This window comes from Neopelma chrysocephalum, unplaced genomic scaffold (genome assembly GCF_003984885.1).
Source record: "Neopelma chrysocephalum unplaced genomic scaffold, ASM398488v2 Primary Assembly neopelma1_147, whole genome shotgun sequence".
In the NCBI taxonomy this organism is placed as follows: domain Eukaryota; kingdom Metazoa; phylum Chordata; class Aves; order Passeriformes; family Pipridae; genus Neopelma; species Neopelma chrysocephalum.
The window spans coordinates 1222513-1249839 of record NW_020897809.1 but is presented as its reverse complement, the minus strand read 5'-3'; the positions used below and the strand labels follow the sequence as shown (position 1 = coordinate 1249839).

Below are 27327 nucleotides of genomic sequence, written 5' to 3'. Positions count from 1 at the left end.
ACAGTTAGTGTTTTTGATCTGCCCATTAAAGAAGCAAGGTGAAAGAGTAAGAACTTGCCGGTCTCTGCATTATCTGCCTGTGACAAGCTGCCAGTGACTGCTGATCTGATCAGCTGTAATATTCAGGACTGATTTCTGGATAGAAAGCCACTGATTTTGTTTAAGATCAGAAGAGGGAAAGAGGCCTGACTTTCCCAGCAGTGGTGATCATGTCAGTGAGATGAAAAACAATGAAATGTACAGCATGTGAAATCCTTGGAAAGAGAGAAAATGAAAGCCCTGGTAAAGAAACTGTGAGAAAACAAAATGACAAAGGAACAAGGGGGATACACGTGAAGTGCATGTGCAGAAGAGAAATGGGCCAAATTTGGAGGAATGCTGAATTCCCAGAGCCTCTCGTGTGAAAAGGGGAAGGTTTGTGGAGAATTTCTAAAATATGCCATGAATGAGGACAGGGATGGGAGATGGAGAAATCTTACATGGCGTGGAAGCAGAGTAGCTGGATGAGGAGACCTCCTGCAGCACGAGGTGTTCCCTTCTTTCAGGGGTGACATGGCACCAAACCTTGGAGCCCTGTGCCCAGGCAGAGCCAGCAACCTGTGGAGATGTCCTGGGCAGATGGCAGAGTAAACCACAGTGCAGAGACCTGGGCCCAATCTCATCTGACACTGCAGCTTCTCAACTCTGTTCTGTTTCAAGCCCCCAGGTTAGTTGCTGAAGCAACACTCATGAGTACAACCCAAAAGCAACATCTCTTCTGAGATGAGAGTTCAAACCTGTTGTGCACCTCCTGTAGATGTGCTGCAGTTGGTCTGTGTCCTTCTCCTGCTTCTTGCTCCATGCAACCCAGGAGACTCGTCCTGGAACTCCCAGGGTGTGAAGGACCCCAGGGGAAGAGGACTTGGACCCCTGTCAGCTGTGTGCTCCCGGGGGATCCGTGAGGCTGGGGGTGCCAACGGTTCTCTTGTTGGTCTGCCACAGGAAATCCCACTCACAGCAGTGGGTTGCAGTACAGGGAGATGATTTATTTTGTCACCCTCTTTCACATGCAATTTATGAAATGTCTGCTTAAAGGTGACTGGCTGTCTTTGTACCATTTGACTGTGGTGCTGTCTGTGCTGATTGTGGCCATTTCTGGGAGTGAGGGAGGGATGGGGAAGGCAACTGAAGTTCTGCCTGTCATCACTTTACCCCAACTGTCTTGGCACACAAGTTGAAGTCATCTTCCATGCACATTTCTGCAATGAAGTGACACCTCCTTTTTCAGCCCTTCATAATGTGAAATCTTAACAAACACAACCTATGTTGTCTTTTCTTTCATTCAGTGTGTTTCCTTTGTCCATTTGTCTCAGCACCTCAGTGTGGTTGCTGGCAAAGACCACCCCAGGGCCCTGCTGTCTGATGCGGTTTTGATCAGTCTGAAAGGGCTAAGGTGAGTGATCTGCATCTGTTCCAAGATAACCACCCACTTACTAAGATACTTAATTTGGTCAAGTGGCTGGAGGATCAAATTGCTTGCAAACATATCCCTTTTGTGAGGGTGTGAGCATGAGGCTTGTTGTGGGTCAGTACTGGGGAGATGGCCTGTAGTTTCACTGTTAGGTCTTGAGTACAGTGAACATTGATCCATTTGTAATGAGGTTCACCCTCCCACACAGGGTGTGTGAGACGGGTTTGTGTCTCAGGATGTGTGTGGGGCTTTATACCCAGCTCTCACTAGGCCTTCTTTCATTCTCAGCTCTCCCTGGCTGCTTGGTGAGGGTGTTGACAGCACCTTCTTGCTCCCCCTCTTTGTCACAGAACGTAAAATGTTGGCAAAACAGGTTTCTGATTTGGATCCTTGAGCAGCTTTGAACCCTAACAAATTGCCAGGATCGGAAGGCTTCACCTGAGGTCTGAGGAACTCAAGGATCAAATAGCTGTATTGCCAAAGGCAGTGTGGAACATTGCCCTTAAAAATTTCTTGGCACCTGAAGCACAGAGGGTGGGTAAACATAACATCAGTCTGTAAAAAAAGGTTTTGGGAGGATCCAGGAAACTAAGGACTTGTAAGCCTGGCATCTGTAGTACATAAACTAGTAAGGGCTGTAATAGAAAAAAAATATATTTGACAATGACACAAGCACAATCAGTTTTGGAAAAGTCAGTGTGGTTTCTGTAAAGGCAAGAGGTTTGTCTTGAAAACCTCTTGGAGTTGTTGGAAAAGAAAGTAGATAAGAGTGAAACAGCTGGTACTAGATTTCTAGGAGACTTTTGAAAAAGTTCATTTACACAATATCTTATTGGGAACCTGTGCAGGCCTTTTCTAGGAGAGAAGGTCCTGAGATGTATAAAAAATTGGCAAAGAGATAGGAAACAAGGTAGGAGAAAGTGGGAGAAAAATGATCCCAGTGGAAGAATGCTACCAGAGGAGTTTCATGGGTTGATGCTGGGATTTGTAATGTTGAACATATTCAGGAATGACCACTGAAAATAGGGACAACAGTGAGACTTCAAACTTTGCTGTTTAAAATTAAGTTTTTCAAGACAGAAAAGACAGCGGTCAACAGTGAAGAATTGTTGAAAAACCCTGAGACTGAATGGCTGACCAGTAAAATGGTGAATGAAATTTCACGTGAATAAAAGTGAAATGAGGAGTGCAGAGAAAAACAGTGATTGTTGTGCATATAAAATCATGGGCTTGGAGTTGACCAGGATCTTGAGGTTATGTCACATGGCCCCATGAAACCCTCAGGCTTAAGAGAAAGATAAATCAAATGCTGGAAGCTAAGAAAGAAACAACAAACCAGAAAACACTTGCTCTGTTCTCTGTGTGTGTGTGCTTGGGTTTAGTGTTGTCTGGGTTCATTTGTTTGTTTTAATTTAAAAAAGCCTGATGTGCTTCCACCTTGAATACAACATCTTGTTTTGTTTTCTTCATACTCAAGGAGTTTACTAGACATGGGAAAACTCCAAGAATAGCTTCTGTACAGAATTGAATGAGAAATTGTCCCGAGCTTGGAGGAGACATGGCTGGGAAGTATAGCAAAGGTGGAGGAGCATGAAATAGGGACTGTTCATTGTCTTCCTCTATGCAAGAACAAGGGGATTCCAAAGAAAACCTTGGCTTGAACCATCATGAATTTCCTTACCTGTTATATCCTAGGATGATTTTTCTCGTGTACAATGGAATTGCCCCTCCTAAGGAACACTGCTTTCCTGTCTGAGTGTCTTTCCTCAGAAAAGGGAAGACAAAGCCCCTCTAGTTAAAATCCTGTCTAATAATTTATGGATTCACAGTTCTGGCCCAGTCTCCAAGTAGAGGTTTGGCTGCAGAGGGAGTTTCCTCGCCCAGATGAATCTCTGTCACTGGTATTTATGCCACACATGCATGAGAATCCTTTTGATCTCTGTAGGCATCTGGAATTCTTCTGCTTGGCTGACTGGCAGCAAGCCTGGCTCATTGGAGCTGGCAGCTGCAAAGGTGGAGACTGATCAGAAATAGCTGGAAATTGGTAGGACCCTTTCTGGAGCCCCCTCTTCCTTTGGCTTTGAAGGTACTGCACTCTCCATTGCCGTGTTGGCACCATTGCTTATAGAGCCACCTGTGTCACCTCTGTCCCCACAGCACGGGGCCCTTCCATAAGAGCTGGGGAAGGGGGGAAGTGAGAAGGTGGAGGTTGGAAGGGGCAGGGCTCCAGGTGGACTTCAGAGCACCTGCATATTCTCACATAGCCCGTCCTACAGGAGGCTAAACACACCTGATTTGCTGTCTGCAAATCCCAGTCAATCTGTGGCTCAAGGAACTTGGGAGGGTTGAGCAGGACTTCTCACATTGTGTAGGCTCCCTCTCTTTTATGTGCATCATTACAGAGCTGAGCTCTGATCCCTTGTCTCTGTGCAAGGTGTGTGTAATGTTTAGGTCGTAAAGATTAAGGCTTGTATTTGTCCCTGTACATTTAGCACTTAAGGAGAAAAATCAACACTTACCAGGAGAGCCTGTGTGAATGGCTCTTTCCCAGCTAATCCCTACTTCCATCACTTCCCCTTACCGAGTCCTGTTTCTCTGCCACAGTCCTCTCAACACACCAATATTGTCACCTTTAATAAATCCACGTGCCCCTGGCAGAGGGGTGTTTTGATGGGTGTGTAATTGCTTGGGAGTCCTTGGGGCTTTTCCTCTAAGGAAGCAATGGAGAGTGAGTGGTTTGCCAGAGTTCAGGGCGGTGCTGCTGGAGTTAGGGAAGAAAAAAAGTGGTGTGAAGTACCTGGGATGTCAGAATGATAGAGACAGAATGTTGAAGCGCAAGTGAAGTGAGCAGAGAAGAGGGTGGAAGGAAACAAAAGGATCCAAAGAATAGACCTACCAGCAATTTTTAAATCAGGTTTTCCTAGTGTTTGGTTTCTAACAGCTTGTAATCAGCTAATGCTTGTGCTGTCAAAGCAGGTGTTTGACCATCTCTGCGGGTTCCAAGTTGCATGTGTGGTTTCTGAAAACCCTGCCTGCTCAGCCATGAGCATAAATGCTCGTGGGTGTCTTGGTAATGGGGGGAAAAAGCCTGCAGGTTTCCCTCTGGGAAATGTGTGGGCAGAGTGCCGCTGTGTGGTGACACGGAGCACGGCGTCCTTGGCACCGGAGGTTTGAAAGAGCATCTCCTGGAAGCTAATGGAGGCATGACTGATTTCTTCACAGGATTTGGGTTGTGCTTGGTAAAGGAGCGGGAGCAACACTTCAGGACCTTGTATTTTGGTTATATGTTGTTTTTCCTTCCCTTCTCTCTCCCGATAAATGTGTTCTTTTCCCAGTCATGTATGTGAACATCATGTCTTTCCTCAAAGGATAGTGAAATAAAGGGATGAGAACAGGACATGTATAGATAATATATTGAGTTGTGAAATTTTGTCTGGACCATACACTGCAAATGGTGTCAGGTATGGACAACACAAGTTCAGGGAATTAGGGCTGTGCTTTCTTGTACCTGTGCCAGTGATGCTGGAGCTGCACTGTGATCATACCTCAATTATATTGTGCATTCTGCACCCACAGTGCTAATACTGAGGCTAAAGTCATCTTAGTCCCTTGTCCTGACATCCTCGTAACTTGGTCATTTGCCTTTACTAAGCAGGTCTTGCACCTTAGTTCTTGCTTTTCAGTACCTTTTAGCTTGAGGTCCTTAAATGTTAACTCTGTGGGTAATTTGCTTTGGTTCTGCTCCAGGGAAGGGAATGCTTCCTTCTGAAGTTGTTTGTAAGATTGAATAGAAAAGAGAACAACAGTAACAGCAGCCACCTTGCCAGGGGCATAGCCTGTGGGCTCTACCTGTGCTGTGAGCCCGGTGCTGGCTCTGCTGCTGAGCCATCGGTGTGCTCAGGGCTGTCTGCACACATCCTCCCAAAACAACCTGAATGCATGAGCTCTTTGGCCCAACCAGAAGCAATTTGGTAGTATTCAGAAGTACATGTGAGCTTCCCCTTTCAGTCTGGGGGATTCAACTAGGGATTCTTGAAGTTGCACGTGGGATTCCAGTTGTTAAATCAGGGAAGGGAACACGGTAGGCACTGCACTGTCGCTCCATTAGCATGAATTTCCTAAGACATGCCAGTGATTCTCTTGCTGGGCCACACTGGCCTTTGGTCTGCCTGAGAACTCTCTACAGGAGCACTGGAAGAAGGACACAATCACAGCTTGTGTGTTGCAATCTTCAGAATGGCCCTGTTCAGATGTGGAGGAGAGGCAGATTTGTCTTACACTGCATCTCTCTCCCAGAAATTCACGCTTCCCAGCTGGGATGTGCAATACCCTCTTGCCAGCAGAGCATCTTTGGGTATCTGTGTGTCTTCACGAGGAGCTACTGCATGTCCTTTAAACACCCCACCTTTACATGGTGCTGCTGTGCTGCTCTTTGGATGGCAGCCTGAGGGATAACCGTGGCCTGAGCTGTCTCCCTCAGGCATGTACATCTTCCTCCATATGTGCAGCTACCCCCAGCCTTTGGGGGGCTGCCTGCTACACCTGCCAGTCTGTGCTCCCCAGCCATAAGGTTGCTGCTCTGTGTTTCAGGGGATAGTCCTCTGATGTGGACTGCTTGCCATGGATCCTTAGGCTGATGCTCTCGGTTGCCTCTGGTCGCAGAGAATTACCCAGTCTTTACTTTCCCATTGGGATCTAGTCCTCATTCATATTCAGCTACCTGCTAGTGGAAAGTTCATTTTGTGTTACAAAGGTCCTTCAAGGCTATCCCCAGGCCATCTCACAATGTCTCCACATGGCTTTATTGAGCAAAGTGTGAGCTCTTTCTAATTCTAGCTGCACCTTTCTTGCCTGCAGCAAAGCTGTTCCCTCTTCACTTTGCATTCTCAGTTGTCCCACCTTCCTTGTCTGCATGTTGTCAGAACAGTTACTGTCTCTTTCTATAAAGGTAGAAAAAGGTCACCCTTCTTACCAGCTGACAGTGTTTATGGCATTGCTTTACCAAGATTTATCCTTCTTGTTGCAAGAGTCAAATTCTACCACATCTGGTAATTAATTGACAGAATTTGGGGCCTGTAATAGTGAAATATTCTTTAGCTTTCCCAATGTGAATCACAAGCTTTGTAGCTGTAGAACCAGCTGGATTCTGAAGTCTCTAAAATAACACACAGCCAGTTCAGGAGGTTTTGCAGCCATGGAGTACAAGTAGAAATTAATTCTGGTTCCCTAAGAATCACCTGTTCTGACCCTATATACAGTTCTGCATAAACATACTTAACCTAGACCTAGATAGAAACTTCATGTCACAGAAAAGAGAGTTGGGAGGCAGCCCAGGGAGCTGCCAAACACTTCATCTCTTGTGAAACCTTATTACCATCCATGCCACTCCTACTGCATGCGTGTGACCCATTTGTAGTTTCTCCATGGGAAGAGGCTCCACAAACTCATAACTTATTCCAGTGGTTTGCTGTCTGGACCATTAAGTCATTAGACTTTCCTTGGTGTTCAACTCAACTTTCCCTTCTGCATTTAAACTAACTTTTTATCCTATCCACACGTTATTACTTTCCTAGATGCTGCACTATTCCATTATCATATCCTTTCTGCTCGCCTATCTCTAGGTTTAACAACCCAGTTTCTCAATCTTTCCTCACAGGCCATGTTTTCTAAGCCTCTGATTTTTTGGAGGCCTTCCAGCAAGTCCACAACTTTCTCAAAGTGAGATTTTGTAACCCCATGTCACCCAGAGAGTTTGAAATTGCTGATGAACATAATATGAAAGAATTAAGAAATGTAGGATTATGGGGCACACTTCCATTACAATCATAAAATAGAGCATGGCAAATCTATTTCTTATCTTGTGGAAATCACACCTCAGCCTAATCTCCAGTTAAAATATTCATTAATACAGCCAGAATAATAAGCACGTATGAAACAATTACTATGACTGTAGCTTTCATTACACTTAGGAGATACAGGATTGTGCACCTGAGAGGTTCTGACAAGATCAGGATAGCAGTGAATGAAGCTTTTTATACACACCTGTCTAACAGAAAGGGATTATACACAAATGAATCTATACTTGGTGTTAGCCTACGTATATCACACTGTGCCACAGTGACCAGTCTGGATTCTGGGAGAGTGAAGATAAGGAATAGGAATACAGGCAGAGAATTGCACTGCATTGTGGTAAAATCTGGATGTTTCCTAAAGGAAAGTAGTAACTATCTCAGAGGCACAAGCCAGCCCTTGTGTAGGTCATGTCTTGCTGCAAACAGACAAAACCCTCTTGTGACATAAATGTCTTGGCAAGGTCACTCAGGAGGGGAAGCCTTGCTAATTTGACCCCCCCTTCCATCTAAGGAGAGGGAATTTGGAGCACTCCTGTCCTCTAGATTTGGCTGCTGCTGGTTTTTTTGCTGATTGATCTGGGTCAGGCTTGTTCCTCCTTCGTGGGACCTCCAAGAGAGACATTTAACCAGTGTGCAATTGTGACCAGGCTTCAGCCCTGGGCCAGGAGCTGCTCATCCCCACAGCAGCTTCTCCGAGGTGCTCTGGGGCAGAAACAGGGCTGCACAGAGCAAGGGAGAGCTGGGCCAAGGGTGAAAAGAACCAGCAGTGCTCACTGGATGGAAGGGACAGCTTGTGAAATGAAAAAATCATTTTGTGTTCTCAGAGGGCTCCTGTGATCCTGGGAGTGGTTTAATGAGAGTAAAGGCCCCTCCTGAAGTGGGCAAATTGCTTTGGTCACCTTCTTCTTAAAAGATGCTAATATTTGGAGATGAGGAGAGTAGAACAAAAACAATTTTTTAATTTTTTCTTTTAAGGCTTTACAGTGTGAGGCTAAAGGAGTTCAGTCTGTTTAAGCTTTTAGAAGAATAGTGTGAGTGGACTTGTGATAACAGTGTAGAAGTACCGCTGAGGAGGGGAGGTGGGAAGAGGTGCTTTTCTGAGAAAAGGATGACAAGAACCAGCACCTGCAGTCTGATAGCACATGAATCAAACTGTAAATGAGGCACCCTTTTTAAAGGGATTATTCACTGGAAAACATGTCCAGGGGTATGGCACATTCTCCATCTCATGAGACCTTCTCATTCCTTCCAACTATCTGAATAGAGGGTGCAGCCAGGTAGGGGTTGGCCGCTTCTCTCAGGGGACAAGTGACAAGACAAGAGGAAACAGCCTCAAGCTGTGCCAGGGGAGATTTAGGTTGGACATCAGAAAAAATTTCATCACTGAAAGGGTGATCAAGCATTGGCAGGGGCTGCCCAGGGAGGTGATGGAGTCACCATCCCTGGAGGTGTTCAGAAAACAACTGGACATGGCACTCAGTGCTCTGCTTTAGTTGACATGATGTTTGGTCAAAGGTTGGACTTGATCTTGGAGTATTTTCCAACCTTAATGACTCTATGGTTCTGTCTTCTAATCAAGAACAGATTTTCTGGGACTGATGGTTCTGTCAAGTATGAGAGTTTTGGACTCAGTCCAAGGATAATGATGAAGTGGCAGTCATTTATATACAGAATGATCAAATCATTCCTCTTGGCCTTAAATACTAATGAAATTATGAAGTGTGGATATTAAATTAAAGACACTATTCTCAAATATGTGTCCAATAAAGATTAAATAGGACTCCATGTTCCAATTTTATATTTGACATTCCCTAACTAGAACTTTAATTTCTAGAATAACAGTAATGTTCTTTAGCACTTATGAACTGTCAACCATCTCTGGTTTAGTGTTGCAGAATCAAGTTTAGTACTTCCCTGCTAGGAAGCGTTTTCATGAAATGCAGATTTCTTCATTTCATACAAAGTATAACAATTCAAGTTCTGACTCAGTCATTATGATTACACTGTGTTTGTACAGCATGTGGACAGCTTTGTCTCTAGTGATATTTAAAAGGAAAATAAAGTATTTTCGTTAAAAAATGAAAAAAATGTATTTCCATATGATATGCTGCTGGAGGATTTTTGATAAATAACCTAGATATATTTAAGCACTTAGATTAACAGATAATAATTTTCAGGTACCTAATTTCATATGCTATTTAATAATTTTTGGATTAGACATTGTTGCAGGGGTGATCAAAGGCTTCTCTTAATATTTCATGTTGATTTTGTTTTATTAGTTGTTAGGAACTCCAAATAAAATCTTGAGCCACTTTGCCTAAGACCTGTGTAATTACATGGTGGGAAATGTATATCTTCCCAAAGAAAATATTGTCTAAATAAGCAAGATGTTACTTGTTTTGTGTGTTATCCCCACTTCACATGTGGGAAACAGGGTGAAAAGAGAAGGTGAGGTTCCTGAGGTCACAGAGGCAGCCCCGAGAACTGGACACACTTCCAGAGCCCCCACATCCATGTTTCCCCAGGAGATCATCATCCCACTATGAATAAGGTCAGGATTGATATTTTTTCAGACTGCAGTAAATGATTTAGGTGTTGCACTGACATTTAGAGAAGTTACTGAGGAACTCAAGTGATATAAATCTTTTATATGGATGACTGAGAAAAAAAAATTAGTCTTCAGTTTATGCAGTGGTGCTGTCACTGTAAGCAATTTACTACTTGAAATAAAGAAGAGTCTCAGACATTGTCTTTAAGATAATGTAATGGCTTTTATATAGGTACAGATTGAGATATTTGAAGTCTCTGGTTTTGCTAATGGTGATGTGCCAAAAAATCCCAATATACATGTCTTAAATACACCAAGGCAGTCATATGAAAAGTCTTCATTCTCCTTCGTAAAAATACTTCTAGGGACTTTTGTGGGCTCTAATGGTTGTTCACGTAATTAATACAGAATCCCTAACATAGAGCTACGCGACATCTCCTTTCTAAATGCGTTTGTGCTCAACTGAAGTCAGCTTCCCATTTTTATTTGTGGCTTATAGTAAGTGCCCTGAGTGCATTTTGCTCTCAGATTAATAACCCCTTTGTCATCACAAGCCTTCCTGGGGCTACCCATTTGGGATTCTTGTTTTGGTTTGGTTTCTTTCATAAAACAAGGTCAGCGTGATTCTTTCTAGCACTTGTAAAGAGGGAAGTCTTTACTTAATGGTCTGCCCCCTTTATTCAGATAATTCATTTCGCATTTGGAAACGGGCCTTGTTTTCTGTAAGCGGGGCAGTGGTACGAGCTGGCTGGTGCAAGTGGTGTGGTTGGGGATTTTTCTGGTTTCTGGCCGTTGCATTTGGTGTGGGATCCAGGCGGGTTGGGGTGAGCTGGTTTCAGTTGCTGTCAGTGCTCGGGGCTGCCGTCAGAAGGAGAGCGCTGGCAGCGCTCGCTGTTTCCATATCGCGAACCGGGAGCACAGCAAACGGCGCTGGAGGGCTCCTGAAATGAATGTGTGCAGAGGCCTGGGTTAGCTGCCTCTGCCAGGGCAGGAGGGCTGTCAGCTGCTGGACACCTCTGTCTGTCTCTCCTGCCTTCACTGCTACTTCTGCGGAGCTCAGGTCAAGCAGCGCTGCCCAACTGCTCCACAGGTAAATCGTGTTCCTTTCTTACCGTAGCATTTGAAATGCGTGTGCAGAGCCCATCCGCAGGGTGCTGGAGGTTAAGGCACGGGGATTAATACATTGCAGCTTGGCAATTGAGAAAGGCTGTTTGGAAGTAGGTTAAGGTGCAGGACTCGCTGCCTCATATGTCCCCGTGCCAGGTGCCACGACGCCAGTCCTCACCAGGAAGTGCAGAGGGCCATTTCCTGGGCTTGCACAAGTGGACAGTGCTTTGCAGATGTCAGTAGTTGGGCTGAACAAAATAGTCATTCTGCAGAGGAACAAGGCTTGATGCTATCTGAAATGAGAACTGTGATTTTTAATCTTTAGTAAGCACAGATTTCTCCTTTTTCCCTTGATTTCCCTGTAAATCCTGTTGGGTTTTTTCCCATCGATGTATCTCTGCAGTGCTTGGGGTGCTTGCTTTTTGGTGGAAGTGTCTAGACAGACTTTTAAGATAGGAAAGAGTCCTTTAGAATAAACATTTGAATGTTAGGGCAGATTCCCTAAGGGAGAATTTTAACAGGCTCATAATGCTAGGGAGTCTACAATCTGCACAGAGGCATTAAGTCGCACTGACACGGCTTGATACTTTTGTGATAAGTGCTGGAAGTGTCCTGAGAATGAATGAGAAGTGTCTCAGACCTCAGGCAGTGGCCTCAAGGCTTGAGGTCCTGAGTTTGGTACATGAGTTTCCTTGGATAGAGACAGTGAGCTGGGCCCCCGTCCCCTGCCCATTGTGGTTTGGGAGTGGGAGAGGTTCCGAGAAGCTCTGGGGAGCCCCAGCTCCCACTCCAGTGCTGCTCTGTGCCAGATTCCCAGGGCAGGGAACTCCAGCTTTCAGCTTTGGGCCAGACTAGTCCCACAAGCCTTCAGCTTCCTGGGGAAAGAGGTTGAGGGTGTGTTTTGCTGCTCAGCAGGATGTGGCTGATCCTGAGCTGTATTTCTTCAGTTGTGATGGCCTCTCCTTTGTGCTCCCGAGCACGAGACACGGGAGAGGCTGCTGGTGCCTTCCTCTGATAATGCCTTGCTCTGTTCTCTGCTGCTGGGGGTTCTTAGGGTCACTCTACAAACAGGGATGACTTACTCAGTCCCTCCACCCCAGGCTGAGGAAAGTGTTCATACTTCAGTTTTATTCCATAACCTCCTAGACAGAAAACATGAAGTTAGGAAGATTGTATGACTTGGCCAAGTCCAGAGTTAGGAACAGATTCCAGATCTCTCTTCCTCGCTGGTCTTGGTATCCAGCAGTGCTTTTCCATGACTTCCTGGGATGGTTAACTGCCTCCTTGCTTTGCTGACTCTGACTGTAAGAAGCCTGGGGCTTTGGCAGGGCTTGGAAGCTGATGACACTGAGGTAGAATTGAGGTTGAGCCCTTGAAATCTGTGGCAACCTTCAGGGAAAGTCCTGCATATGCAGACGTGAACAGGACCTCAGTGCAGCTGGCACTGCATATGTGGCCTGACTCATTCTACAGGCAAGTGCAAAGCCCCACCTTTCTGAGGAAAAAATGGGATTTTAGGCTAGCTACAGCAGAGCCATGGTGGTATTCCTATAACTAGTTTGTTGTATGGATTAGGATGGGCAGGGTTGCCTCTCAGAGCAGTAACTGGCTGAGGTATCTGGACAGAGGGGAATAAGTTGGCAGGCACTGCATCAAGCAAGGTTTGTTCAAGAGAGCTCTTGCAGTGCCTTGATGTTGTGCTGACACTGGGCAGTCAGGAGGTGGGAAATAGGAAACAGAGACTGTTCATGGCCACAGCGTTGCTTGAAACTCAGAGATCAACAACCCTTCTCCCATGTAGCTGTGAATATCTCTAATGTTAAGAAAATCTTCTGGCACTGTTTCTTAGTCGAGAGGTCTTTAGTCCATAAGCTCCTGTCCCAGCCATCAGCACTTGCCTGCCTTGCAGTCTCTCAGAAAAGGCCCAGACGGGATGGCCTCTGCCTGCCTCCCTCAGGTTCTGTCCCTTCAGCCCCATCCCCAGCACAGCTCAGCAGTCAGGGAGCTACCCACCATTTTGTGCATGGAGAACTGAAACACTTGAGGGCACCTTCATTGGGGCTGCACAGAGAGGCCTAAAACCAAGTTGGAAATGTAACTGTTGGTAGAGCTACAGAAGTTCCTGTTCAGACTTTGAGCGGGTCCCTCGCACTGAGTTGAAACCCATAGGATCCCTGTATTTTTGTGCTCTATAAGCTTAGTTTCTGTCTTCTGGCCTGGGTATTTTATCAGTCAGGATACGTTGGAGGTGCTGGAATAGCTTACTGGTTGAATCACTTCGGAGGCTGATGCTATTAATGTTCCACAAGAACTGAATTTTGCCCGCTGAACTGTTGCTTAGCCCATGTTTCTCAGGTATGCAAGAGGTTAAGGTAGTCAAACTGTCCTCACTGAAGAGTTTTGAGAGTCAGGATCCTTGGAAGTGTTGAGTTCACACTGAAAAGAGTGTAAATAACAATCAAAATGATCAGGAGATATGATCACATCCAAGAAACAGACTGGCTTGTTCACCCGGGCAGAGTGAGGGTGATCAGCTTGATGTGTTTATCTGGTAGAGTGGGTTGAAAAATGGAGGAGAGAGGAACATTGCTGCTGAAGGGCTCTGGTGTGATGCAAAACAAGTGACAATAAATTTCTCATTAAGAAAAAAAAACCAACAGGCAATGAACTAAGACTTTTAAGCATGAGATCAAAGAAGCCTTAGATTTAGCCACTCAGAGTAGTCAGGGAAATCACCTAGAGATGTTAGTTCTGGTTTTGAGAAGTGATTTATGAGACTATGGCAGTTAACCTGCTGTTGCCACAAGCTTGATTTAGTAGCCCATAAGTTCCTCATTTTGCAGAAAAATCTGGCAGAAGAGGCACATCTGCCAGAGTGTTACTGCCTCTGCTCTTTCCCAAGGGAGCTGTTCCAGGTCCTGGCTATCCTGCTTTTCTGGTGGAACAGTCCATGGGGAACTGCTACAAGCTGTGTTATTTCTTGATCTGTGGCAAGATCTGAGCATTTGATTTCTCGGAAGGTGAAAGTAATTTCTCATAATGCGAGTGCAGCTCGTTATTGCTGCAGTTATTGGAATGAGGAGTTTCTCTCTGCCTGGCTTCCTTAGTCCTCCTCTTTAGATGTCTTGACAAACAGAGTCTTTTATCCTCCTCTGCTTGATGCAGGGCTTGAGCCAGGTTTTTCCCTCCCTCTTTTACCAGAGGGAGTGAAGAGTGACCATGTTCATGTCAGTAAAGTTACCCTGGGTTTGCTTTGTCTCACGTGACAGCAGCACAGTGGTGCTGTGCTGTAAGTGGGAGTTGTGCTTGGTAGATAGCTTTGCCTGTTATTATAGAGACAGCGACAGCGTTAAGGCTGTAATGAAGGGTCTCCTATAATCACACTCCTATTATCCTTTGAAAAAGGCTTTGTGAGCCTTTATTTTGTACGTGAGCACTGCAGCCAGAGAGTTGTTTTCTGGCAGTGTTGCTGTGAATTGTGCACATGATTTGGGGGTTTTAGTAGGATGTCTCAAGCATCCACACTGTGTTTCTCCTGAGGACATAGCCTAAAATTTAGCCTCCCTGAGGAAACAAACGGGGAGGGGTTCTGCCATTTAATATACCTGCCCGAGTCAGCAGGCTCATCCCCAAGGCTTCCTCTGTAACCCGCGGGAAGGGAAAAGTCCCTAGAGAACATTGTTCAATACTCTGTATTAGGCTGCAATTCCATAGCCCCCAGGAGAAGCCTTGCTTTCCTGAGAATTTGTTATGGTAGAAAAACTGGCTCTGTACAACTGAGCACCTCAATCCAGATGTGAAGCCTTGTGACTGCGAGGATCCCCTGTCCTCTGCCAGGTACCTGGGAATGCATCTGGGACATGAGGTGCTTTATCTTAGGTGATGTCTTTGCAACACAGAGGCCTCAATACTGCTGGAAACATGCAATCCCACACCTGCCCCATTTGCAAAGCTGTGTCTATGGCTGACATAATGGTGATTTAAGGCCTGCAAATAGATAGGCTTTTTAGATCTTGTGCCCTTGTGGACAGTCTGTAGGCCTGAGATTCAGCCCTGTTGGCTCCAATCCCATCGGGGAGTGCAGTGACCCTGGAAGGTATATGTGGGTTTTGGTACACAGTGGGAGTCATCATGGGTTTGGGGTTTTATATGTATATGGAAAGCTGTTGTTGAGAAATTTGAAGTCGAATTGCAGTGGGTGCTTTTGCTTTGCCTGCATCTTGCATTGAGTCATGTGAAGCTTACAAAGGCCCTAAGGGCTGGTGCTGGTGTAACTTTGCTTGTGTGTTTTTCTTTTCACATGAGGCTTCAAGAAGTGGGTGATGAGAAGGTGGAAGAGATGTACAAAGACACTGCTATCTTCTGGCAATCTCTGCATTTGTCTGCAGCCCTGCCTGCAGAAAGCTTGCCAGATACATGACAGACATTGTAGAGTGTATCAGCCCAGCAAGGCTTAGCAAACAGTCATTGGGCAAGAACTGACTTTCTTTGCATCAGGGGAAAAATGAATTCTGTACATCGTGGTTGCTCCCACTCCAATACTGACATGCAAAATTTGGATTCAATGCAGGTTTCAGTTACAGTGAACTTGTGAGAGAGGTTGTGTCAATAAGAGCAGTGGCTTCAGTGTCTGTTGTGACTGTGAACATTGTGTTGGAATAGGGAGTGAAAGTTGGGAGTTTTCTTGCAGCCTCTGTCAGTGACATTGTCGGATTCTGCATGTCCAGCCTGTAGTGACCAAGCAAAAAGTGCAATCTGAGACTGAAAACCAGAATGCAAATACTTAACTCCACCCTCCTGTGAGCACAGCCTGCCCCAGATAAGCAGCTGTCATCTCTTCCCAGGGACCTGGCTTGGACAGCACTTGCACTCTTGTCTGTTCTTATGGCCATGTCTGTTCCTTTTCCATGGGTGGCTGAGGGAAGGCTCAGGCTCCAGAGGCTTCAAGCCACCTTTGCAGCACTCTGGGCTGATCCAGCACCAGATGTGTGAAGCATGAGCTGGGGCTGGCTTAGAACTGCCTCTGGGAAGAGGGACTAAGGCTTCTCTGGGGCAGTCCAGAGGCTGTGCACCTCAGTGACTCTCTCCTGCCTCAGCTGGCCCCAAATGCCAGCACCAGCCTGTCTGAGCCCCAGTTCTGACCAGTAAAGGCAGGCACAGGGAACAGTGGCTGGCCAGAGGGCAGTGCATTTGTTGTCATCTTCAGTTAAGGCTCTCTCATCTTTGGAACTTGAACATCTGATCAAACTACAAAGCTCTGGTTACAGTCTGTAAAAGCACAGCTCTTCTCTAAAAGAGACTGCAAGTGTTTCATGCTTATCTCTCAGGGATGTGGTGGCAACTGTGAGTGGCTTGCAAGTACAAAGAAACTTTTTTTCCCTAACTGTCTCCCCTCCAGATGCAGCCTGAACTCGGAGACCTGCGCTGTAGTCTTTCCATCGCCCTCTGATCAGAGGGTTTGATAGAAAAGCCAAGTGTGCACAGCACCTGTGAGCTGGGGCCCAGCAGTGGGCACAAAGGGGCATCCAGGGAGTTCACTAGGCAGGGCTGCTCATGCATGAACTGGAACTGAACCCGGCTGCTGCCCTCCAGCAGTATTTTGAAGAAAAAAGTCACACTTGTACGTGGTGCAGCTGTGCCCTTGCTTGCAGGACTGCCTTTACTGCCCCAGGTGGAGCTTCCAGAGGGACCTGGGGGCACAGCAGCACTCAAGGCCCATGGGACAAAGAACTCTTTGAGCTTTGCTGTTGGTACCTTTCACTTAGCAGGTGGAAAAGGAGAAATAAAACAGGTAAAGCAAAGTGCTGCAAAAAAAACATTCTTCAGGTGGAAGTAGAAGAGCTTCTATAGGCAAGGCAGGTTATGCCTGCAGTGTCTAGGTGAGAAGGGGAAGGCGATGGCTTTGCAGGGAAGGTGGAAGTGCAGGGTTCATTTATATGCTCCTGCTTTCCTAAGCATTAAATGGAGCTGCTTTCTCCACTGTATTATTCTTAGCTATTTATTTTGTGGTAAGAAATAGTGATGAATGAGGACTCAGCTACCTTTGTCAAACCTCCTCATCCCCTCTCATCTTCTTGAGTCCTCCCTCCTGTGCAAGAAAGAAAGGAGAGCCAAGATCTGGGGGTGCTGCAAATGCCTTTTCCAAGCAGATCAGCAAACTGGGAGTTGAACTCAGAGCCTTGTGTAGGCTTTGATTCACACCCAAGCAGGATCAATAACCCCCACCTCTCTTAGTGTGCCTGGAATTCAGGTGTCTGCTGAGGTTCTGGTCAAGGTCACATCCTTTTTCCTGACTCAGGATGTGAGAGTGTCAAGGCTCATAGACTGGTACCTTCTCTGGCAGACATGCCAGAGGAGAAATCTCAAGCAGAAGCAAGGAAAGTCACTGGTTTCCTGTGTACCCTCAACAGCTCATGATCTTGGTTATTTCTGAGAGTATGCAGGTTGGATCAGGGCTCATTCCAACCACAGCAGACATTGGAGCTTGGGGACAGGGAAGAGGCTGACTGACAATCCTGCTGATACAAACATTCAGCAGATAAGCTAGTGCTCAGGACCCAGGCAAAATCCAAATCTCGGGGACTTGTGTTATGTAGGAAACACTGAGCCTCATGTAGGACCAGAGGCTGAGTGCTCTGAATGGGGCCAGGCATCTCTCCAGACAGCACCTGTTCAGTCAGTGATTAGGAACAAACTGTTGAGTGGCAGCTCCAGAGCCTGACTTCTTAGAGTTTGTACCCTGATATGTGTTCTCTCAAGCATCCTCATGTAAGGCTCTCTTTGCTGTGGACTTTGGTCTCAGGCTTAGCTTTGCTATCTGATGATATGGGAGCTCCGAATGAAGCTTTGCCCTTTAATGGTGCGTTTAGAACTCGCCACCACCACTTCATCTCCCACCTCCTTCCTCTTCAGGCAGAAGAAGCCTCCCAAAGAGTGGAGTTCAGAGAGCTATAGACACTGATTTTGTTGGTTCAGATGAAGCTGGCCAAGGAGGGGAAAGGTAGATGCAGGTAGCAGCATGTTCTGTGCCTGGAGCAATCAGCTTCTGTGGCCAAAAGCCTCAGAAAACTGAGGAATATGCCAGGTGAGAGAATGGTTCTAGAATGTTTATAAAGCACAGTTATGCTTCTAACAGTCTGCTGGGTCCCAGACTCTTCCAGCTGATAAAAACAGTAGCAAGCTGTCATGCCTGGTTCTCTCTCACCGCTTCAGCCTTGCAGGTAGAGGAGAATCTGTAACAAGGTAGGGAAAAAAGGACACTATTTTATTTTTCTATGGACTGGGAAAGAAACCTGTTGGATTTTAATCTGCAGACTGTGAGAAGTGCTAACATGAGCAACGAGAGGCCAGAAAACCCTGTCTTATCTGCACCGACCGAGGGCCAGAAGAAAAAGAGAGGAAGACCAAGGAAGCAGCCACAGGTGAGGGCACATCATCGGAAGAGGCTGCCTGAGGATGCTCTGGCATTAGCCTGGTGGGATTTGCAGGCAGCCCTGGGAAGCAGCTCGCTGACAAAGAACAAGGGAAGCAAAGTGTTCTGTGGTAAATGTTATTGCTGCCCAGGACAGCGGCAGGATGTGCACCCTGGAGACTCTCAGTCACTGCCCAGGCGTGGCAGGCTGGGACAGTTCAGGCCAGGGACCTTGTGAGGGGAGCTGACCAGCTCTCTGTTCTGAGACTAGGCTCTGTGCTGTTCTGGACACTTTTAGGTCACCCTCTGTTTCCACACCACTAATAAGACAGAACAGAGGAGGCCTCATTCCAGGAACCTTGGCCAGGGTTCTTGGAACTTGCTCATTTCCCCAGCCCAAAAGACAAAGGGGTAGGAGTATTGCTGGCCATCTTCTAATGCACCTCACAGCTGGAAAAGCAGAGATAACCAGCTGTTTAGTGATCTGTGTGCTATTATTGGGGTCCAAGACACATCAGAATGAGAAGCTGTAAGTTGTTCCAGGGATCATCCTGCTTAAATGGTTTTCTCCTTTTATCCCAGGAGGACACTGTGGAACGGCCATCAGAGACAAAACCACGAGGAAGGCCAAAAGGAAGCAAGAAAAAGACTACTGTAACTGAGGAAACTGTAAGAGTAAATGGCTTATGTTCTTTTGTGGGGAGAGAGAAGCTGGCTGTCCCTCTGGAAGCATTGCTAGAGGGACAAGCAGGGAGGTTTCTCTTTGCTTAAATATATAGTGAAAGTTGCCCCTAATTCAGCTGAGCTTTACTTGCCACCGTTGGACAGACCAGTTATTGTGGTTTTAGTCCTAACTCACCTCCCAGCCCTCCTGTGTTGCCACTGCCTGTTCAGCAGCTTCCTTCCAGCATTTCTCCTCCACCACTGCCAAATAATCACAACCAGCGTAGTCTGGCAGGCGTTTCCTCCTCAACTGTCCTCAGCTTTTGCTTTTTCTGCTACTTGTGAGACAAGACCTTCATAATAAAGGTCACCTTGGCCAAGCTCAGCACATTAGTCACAGTGCCCAGCAAATATAAGAACTGAAAATATTTTTCCCCCTTTGTTTTCAATAAAGGCAGAACCTCCTGCTGGAAAAAGGCGAAGAGGGAGGCCCCGCAAATGGGTGAGTTTGGTGTTCAGTCCTTTTCCCCTTCTCCAGTCACAGATTCTGGGGAACTTCCAGTTGTGTTTGCTCTTCTCAGGCTCTCTCTCTGCCACGACATTCTGTCAGCCTTGGTGGCCTGGAAATCTTTAGGGAAGCCCTGACTGCCTTCGTGACCTCCTTTAAGATTCAGCTCCCGAAGAATTCTAAAAGCCCAGGAGAGCTGCTCTGCTTAATTCAAGACATACTAGACTTCCATAGTACTTTCCCAGGCTTGGAATGTTAGACCAGAGATTCCATCCTTTCTCAGATTGAGGGATTGTCTTCCCAGGAGTCGTGGAAGACTGAAGTGTTTGCTTAGCAAGTCAGTTTGTCTCAAAAGAAGAAACTTAAAATTAAACTAAAAGAGAAATTTGATGAATATGGAAACTTTGAGTCCTGCCAGCAGGAGGCTCTTTTATGCAGCAAACAAAGGATTAGTAAGAATCAGTAGCTGAAAATAAAACATTTCAGGTGTGAAAACAAGATGAAAGCTTCTCATCAATAAGGACATTGAGTCCTGTTATCTGTTATCTGTCATTAGGAGTGATTAAAAACCCCACAACAGCCACAAACCATTATTTGTGTGTATCACAGAAATGGCTAGACTCAAACCCAAACCTAAGCCCAATTTTGTTATCTTATTTAAATACACTGAGTAAGGAAATCTGGTGTGTTACCAGCACTTAAATCAACAAGCTTTCCAAGTCAGAATCCTCAAGCTCTGTGGAAAAACATCAGAGGCAGAAATGGCTGTGACAGAGACCAGAACCTTACCCAGGGAGTTCTGCTGGTGTCATTCGTGGACTGGCAAATCTCAACGACAAGCAGGACGATCTAAAATTTTTAGTTTCAAAGCAAATCATTCTAACTTTGGTTAGTGAAGCATTCTGATGTTTCAGTTCAAAATTAAACAGCTGAAGAGTTTTTTGGGGCGAGACAAAACCAAAGCAGAAGAAAAAGAACGACCATTTGGTTTTTAATCATTGGTAGAAAAAATGTTGGTCAGGACAGGGAAATATCCCGAAACAATGAAAGTATTCTCGAGGATGAAAAAATTTCTCCACAGTTGCATAATGGGCAGATTTTTTCCAAGTGTTGGGCCAAGGCTGGTAATATGGTGGTTTATTATGGATTCTGACAGGGATTCAGAGACACTTGTGAATGTGTGTGGACACTACATGTGCTCTTGCCTATGTTTGAATGTAGAAATTGGCAAATGGATGTGCTGTCAGGGCTGCACAGTCTTATTTAAATAACACTGATCAAAGGCTTTTGCTCATTGTATTGTGTATTTGCAATTTTCTCTCTCTCTACCTAACTTTATGTGGGGAGTTTGTTTATTTTGGGTGTTTTTTCTTTGTAGCCTCAAGCAGTGGTCAAAGAAGGAGAGTCTCAGGAAGGAGATCTTCAGGGAGGCGGTGACTCGAATTTGAACTCTGCACCAGCCACCCAAGGTTTGAAATTAGATAATCATAATTACATGAGACTACACTGTGCAAACCATGCACGTACCCCCAGAGCTCTGGCACTGGCTGCAGTCATTCTGGTAAATCCTGCAAACAGGAGGATTTGGAAGGCTTCCAGGCACATTACAACAGGAGGGGTAGCACATTCCTTCCGTCTAATTCAGTTCTGACTACTTCAGCAGAAGTGGAGGCAGAAAAGAGAAATGGGAGGAGAATCTATATGTTTCTTTCCAAGAAGTCACATATCTGAGGTTCTGGCCACTGTTAAAGGTGTGGCTCAGTGAGGTTGTCTGGTTGTGTTATGTGCAAAGTGAAAATAGTCTGTCATGAATGTCTTGCCTTACTTGGGAAAAAGAGAGTAGATGATCCCTTGGTGTTTGGGACATGATAGCATTCTAGATTAACTCCAGCATTTCTCCATGATGGTCCTGCTCTCTCCTTCCTGGCTTGTGCTCTCTGGCAGTGCTCTCTGGCAGTGCTCTCTGGCAGTGCTGGCACTAGCAGAGGTGCATCAGCAGCACAGAGAACGATGGCACTGGCCAGTTTAAGTTATCTAAGCTTCTCTGAGATCCCAGATAACTGTTATCCCTGTTGTAGGAATGTACAGATGCACCACCCAGGGCCCCAGCCTCACCTCAGCCCTGGGGAAGTACAGCTCCAAATCCATCCTGTACCATTCAGGGCTGTTTCTGAGGTAGATTCCCAGAAAACTTGTGTGTGGCTGAGTCCTACCTTCAGTGAGCCTTGTAGGAAGCCATTCATTGAGTGTTCTCCGTTGAGTGGGAGGGGGAAGGGAGCAGCAGCCCAGGAGAGGCAGATGCTGCCTTGGTGTGCCACGTGGTCCCACTGCCGTTAGCGCTGAGCGTGCGAAGCGAGCGAACGGACACCGGGCAGCCAAACCCAACCTCGGGTTCTTAGAAAGTCCCTGGAAATGCCACATGATTGAATGCCAGGGGAGTTAACCTCAGTTGCTCAATTCAGTTTCCTCTGGGGCTCCTGCTCCCATATCACTTCCTGCCACGGAGCCGGGCGGTGACATCAGTGGAGCCACAGGCTGGCGGGTGATGAGCTCACCTCCGGCCCCTCTGAGCATCGCCCCAAACCACAGCCACTGGGGGGACTTTCTTCTTCCTTTCAGTTCGAGTGGGACCAGGAGCAGTGACAGGAGGAATCTGTTTCCCTCCTGCTGCACTGAGGTAGCACCAGATGTGCCAGGATGGGCGGATGCTGCGGTCGGTGGGAGACAGCCGTGCAGCACATGATAGCGCAGCCCAGAGCCCTGGGTGAGCTCAGTGCTGGGGGTGGAGAAGGGACTCTTGCAGTTGGGGAAGGTGTGCACTTCTGTAGGAAAACAAAAAAACAGCTAGAAAATCAGTGGGAATGAGCATGTGGAGTATGAAACCTGGCAATCCTCTGGAAAACTTCTTAATGGTTGTTACTTGCTCGGGAGCTTGAGATGGAGTGGTAATCCTGGCTTAAAACTTCTGACTGAAAGGGGAAGCTTGCTGTTCTGACATACTGGAAGCTATAGATCCTTGTTTGCAAGCACAATGCAGCTGTAGCAACTTCCAGAGAGGTAGTTTCTGGATTAACCCATTCTGTGGGTCTGGGTTTAACGAAGATGTTACATGCCTGCAAGTTTTTGTGCTACTTGGGCAGGAGGCTGCAGCTCTGAGACTTGTTAGTGGGAGTCTGTGTTCACTTAATGATCTTCTGCCACAGCCAGAGCTTTGGTCATTGAGGGGTTTGTTGGTTTGCTTTTTCCTTCTAGGGGAGGGTTTTTGAGGTGCTGCACTAGGGAGGGCGGGGGAGCATCCACAGGCTTGCCCATCCTGCAGGCTGTGCACTGAACAGCTCTGAGTGGGAAGGAGATCTGCCCTGGGCTTTGTGTCTGCAGCATTGAGATGAATTACTGAAATAAACACTGCCTGCCTGCCTTTCAGTCAGACTGGTATGGGGAAAATCAAGAAATAAGAAGAGCTGAATTAGAAATATGCAAGATTTGCAGGCCTGCCATGGGGCAGAGAGCTGTTTTAAAGCTAGCTGTATTTTTTGCCATGGCTGTTGGCTGGGGTTCTAGCTCTGTTTTTCCCAAGGCATTGGTTATGGGTGACTCCAAGTTATCCAGGAGCAGGCAGGAGTTTGTTAATGGATCAGGATCTGTTGTGTTGCTGCCTGCAGATGCTGCCAATCACAACTGTGGTGGTCATGTTTTCTGTTTGTCTGAGTCAAGAAGCATTTGTCTTTTCCATGAGTACCACTGCCAAAGGATTGATGAACCTCATTTCACAGCCTCATAAGCCAAAAAAAAGCAGCTGTGGTTTTTCCCAATAACTGTGCTTGAGTATAAGTGTGAGAGGGAAAGAGTTTGCTTTATGGCAGAATTTCCAAGACCCAGTACAAAGCCAGAAGCAGCCTCGGGATCTTGCTCCTTTTTGTCTGTCTTTGCTTCCCTGTGTTCTTTTCCGTGCACTTGAGATGGAACAGCTGCAAACTTCTAAGTCTCTCTGTTCCCTCTGCTGCCCCAGTGGTCCCCTCAGCTCTCCTGAAAGCCAGGGTTACCCACAAGTCACAGCAAGCCTGTGTAGCCAGAAACATTCCCCGTTCTCAGACAGTTTTCAGCCCTTCTGTGCCTCTGCTTTCCTGGTGTTTGATGTTGGGTGGGGCACTTCTGGTACTTTGTGTCCAATGAGGATCCAGGGAAATACATAGCTGCTCTCAGCAGAGGTTGATCATGAGTTTGCACAGCAGAAAGCAGACTGTCACTTCTGGGTTCTCAGCAGCCTCATGCTGAGCCCTGCTGCCAGGGAAGCCATTTGTGTCAGGAGCTCCATTTAGCCTGGAGCTGATACAAGAGCAATGGGAATGTCATTTTGAAGACTTTTGGTTGTTTGGGAGTGGATTCTTGTCACCTTTTAACCTTGCACTGGCTCTGTAAGGGGCACTTGGGCAGCAAGGCTCCTGGACCCAGAGCTCTAACCCTCTCTCTCCCATGATCTTTCCCTTTAGGCATCACTCGAAAACGTGGTTCCAGGCCCGGCAAAACTGCTGGTCTTAAGAGATCTCAGAGTACCATCCCTGCCACAGCTCAGTAGTGCCACCTGTTCATGTCTTACTGAAGCCAGAGAACTGGAAAGCAAACAGGATTTTTAATGTTGTATTTCAGATTTTTCCTTTGTGATAATTTTGGCCAAGCTCTCTCTCCTGTTGTCTGCTGGCTTGCTTACCCCAAACACCCAAACAGGGATTTAGGGGGAGAAACAGCAAATGCCTTGTTGGAGAGATGCCTTTCACGTTTTTTTAGTGTACCTTTTGTGAGGATATTGATGTTTCTTAAAAAATACTTGGATAACCTGGTGCCTTACCCTGCCACAGACTGCAATAGTTCAACAGAAAGGTGATGTTGACTCAGCAGTGCAGATACAGGAAGGGAAATCTATTTACACAGCTAATTGCTCAACTTGTATATCATCCCACCTCTGGCAGACTGATGGAGCAGTGCCAAGAGTTACATTTTGCTCAGTTACCCATAGGGGTTGCATCTCCAAGACAGCCTTTGAGTCCTTTCTTGGCTATATCAGAAAGAAAAACCTTCACGCCATTCCCAGTGCTGTTGCTCCAGTGGTCAGTAACTTGGATGCTTTAGGGCAAAACTCACACCCCGATGTCTTGTGGGATTGATTCTGAAATTTGTATCTCAACATGATCAGCTCAGGGCCATCTCTTATAACTTGCTTTCAGCCTGGCGGTGCCCCCCTCAAATTTGATAGCAACTCCGAGTGCACAGTGCTCACAAGCTTAGTCACAGCCACTGGATTTCATCCCTTCAAAGGAGTGTCTGTAAAGAACCAGTTACACAAAAGTTACTTCCTTGCAGAGCCTCAGGATTCAATTTAAATTAGCTGTGTCTTCAGTCCATAGCGTGCGTGTGGGGGGTCCTCTAGTGTCAGCCATGCAAATAAAACCTTGTGATAGTTTGGGTTTGGGAGGCAGCAGTAGCCAGGCAGTTCGAGATTGGTGCTGGCTGCTCTCAGTCTCACGCTGTTTGCAGATTTGTGCTTTTTGGTGTCAGAGCTGAACTTGTTAAATTCTTAGGAGTTGAGGGTATTTCCAGTATCCAGTTGCAAACAGTGAAATCCCGGTGGTATTTTCCGTCTCTCTGCCTGCCTATTAAAGGGACAAAGTGGGTATTTCAATTATATCTGACAGGATGTAAAATTGGCTAGCTTTACAGTGTTAAATATTTAAACAGAACATAATTGGCTTTAAATTTATGGTGGTGCATAGCAGACACCCATGAAATGGCAGTATATATTGAGCTCATTTATTATCCTTTCATCAGAGTTCTGTTCCCTTGGCAAGTATTTATTTAACACAAGAAAATGTATGCAGAATTAAGAGGAAGGGCTGATTAAGAGATAAGAGGGAGGAAAAGTGCCTTTTTTTTTTTCTAAGTCATTTTGTCCAGTCCATCCAGTTCAGCAGTGATGAGAGTCCTGATCCCATTAATTCTGCTTAGTAGTGATCAGAGTCCTGGTCCTAATTCTGCGAGCTTGATGGTCACAGCAGAAAACTGCATCAGGGATAACTTTTGTGCCTGTGCTACCAAATAGCAAAGAAATCAAGGACTGACTGGATTAGATCACAGGGACTGACCTAAATCCTATGCTGTGGGATAAGCTCTGCTGCCAGACGTGGGAAGAGTTTGACTCCTGCTGTGTGGATAAATCCAGGTGGGACATGACACATGTAAATCTGTAACTGTTGATGTTTACACGAGAAAGATGCAACTGGTGTTTCCCTGAAATCGGGTGAGGGAGCTGCTGCTCTTCAGTGGACACACGAGTTCAGCTGCTGTTTCTGTCTGCATTCAAAAGCCACTCCAATGGCAGACCAAAATATTGTACCAACTTCTGTACGTGATTTTCAGGTGAATTGGCAGGTTCAGTACTCTGCTTGCAAGGCTGTACTGCCTGTTTAATTAATCACTGTTACCTGAGAGCAACACCTGTCACAGTGTGAGACTGGAACTTGAGCTTCTCCTAAATGGATTGGGGATTACATCTGTGAGAGACTCGAGCTTTTCCTGTGCCATCAGTCAGACCATTCTCAGCTGGTGGCATGGAATAGGGGTGGAAACTGCCTTGGCTAGATAGTAAATCCATTTTCTTTAGGTCAGCAGTATTCCTCTGGGAATGCATACAAAGTACTTTTCTTAAAATGTTTGATAAAAATCTAGTCTTTGCTACCTCTTAACATTTTGTTGGAAAACCACAGTAGAAAACACATCTCCATAAAAATGCAGGTGCTTGAGGAGAAGAAGCAGAATTCCACACTGTTAGGAGCTACTGTGTGTAGTTGAAATCCCAATCCATAGCTTCAGCTGCCATGTTTATGCAGTCTTAGAACAGAAGCAAATGCCTATGAAAGGTGGGCAGAATTCCAGCCATCTTCAGAGAGCTAGGATCTCACACTGGATTACTTGGATTGTCTTTTTTGAAATGTTAATCACTTCTTATTTTTCATATTGTTAGTTACCTTCTCTGTGTAGCCAAATCCTACCTCTAAGCAAATGCATTTCAAGTGGTTTTTAAACTCAGGCAGTTTTAGTCTCACTTGGCCAAAACTAAGAGGTCATTACAGTTGGTCAGAACACAGAAGATAAATGAGGTTTGTTATCTAGCAAAGTTGGGAAGTTTCTCATAAATGGTTTTGGTGAAGGCATAAAGAGCGTTGGCAACTTGAAAATTAGCCTTGAAGTTTGTTTGAAATAAAGGTATGAAACACAAGCCCCTTGGACTTCTGCTTTGCCTCCTCCTTGTGCAACACCCTCAGCACACATGCACATCACCAGACAAGGTGAGTGGCTCTTGATCAGAACTGGAGTTTAGGGGGTTATAAAACAAGATTTGGTCATTCAGGAGCACCCACAGATCAATGTGAAAACAAGAAATGAGCATGAGGAATCAGACATGGAGGAGAACAGAAAGGCCCCTGTGCCCAAATGTGGGTACCTAATTCCATCCTCTTGTCTATCTTGGAGGTTTGATTGGAACACAAGCCACTTCTGCTTCATGTGCACATCCAGAAGGCTCAACAGTCAAGTCCGTTTCCCCCCCCATTGTTCTGTGGGCTATACAGGTATTTAGCTTTTCATACAGTTAATTCTGTTGCTATGCATCACCTCTTCAGTTAATCTGACAGCTCTCCTAACTAGTGCCCAGCCTGGGGGCTGTTGGCCAGAAGGTGAGGCAGCAGCAAATCCAAAACACATGGACAGTTGTGTTTGGTGCCATCATGGAGCTCC

General features: G+C 46.0%; 1 protein-coding gene across 3 annotated transcripts in view; it reads left to right on the top strand.

The window, feature by feature from the left end:
* The window catches only part of LOC113976122 (high mobility group protein HMGI-C-like), a 64062-nt gene extending 37253 nt beyond the window's left edge, over positions 1-26809 (top strand). For 2 of the 3 annotated variants that reach the window (XM_027700966.1, XM_027700965.1), the window contains exons 2-6: positions 18271-18378; positions 18951-19037; positions 19486-19533; positions 20918-21008; positions 24030-26809. In XM_027700966.1, coding sequence (XP_027556767.1) covers positions 18271-18378; positions 18951-19037; positions 19486-19533; positions 20918-21008; positions 24030-24115 — 420 coding nt within the window. In that variant the 3' untranslated portion in view covers positions 24116-26809. Of the gene's footprint in view, positions 1-9818; positions 9854-18270; positions 18379-18950; positions 19038-19485; positions 19534-20917; positions 21009-24029 lie in introns of those variants that run through there. The other variant, XM_027700967.1, reaches the window with a different exon arrangement.
* Positions 26810-27327: the final 518 nt, after the last annotated feature.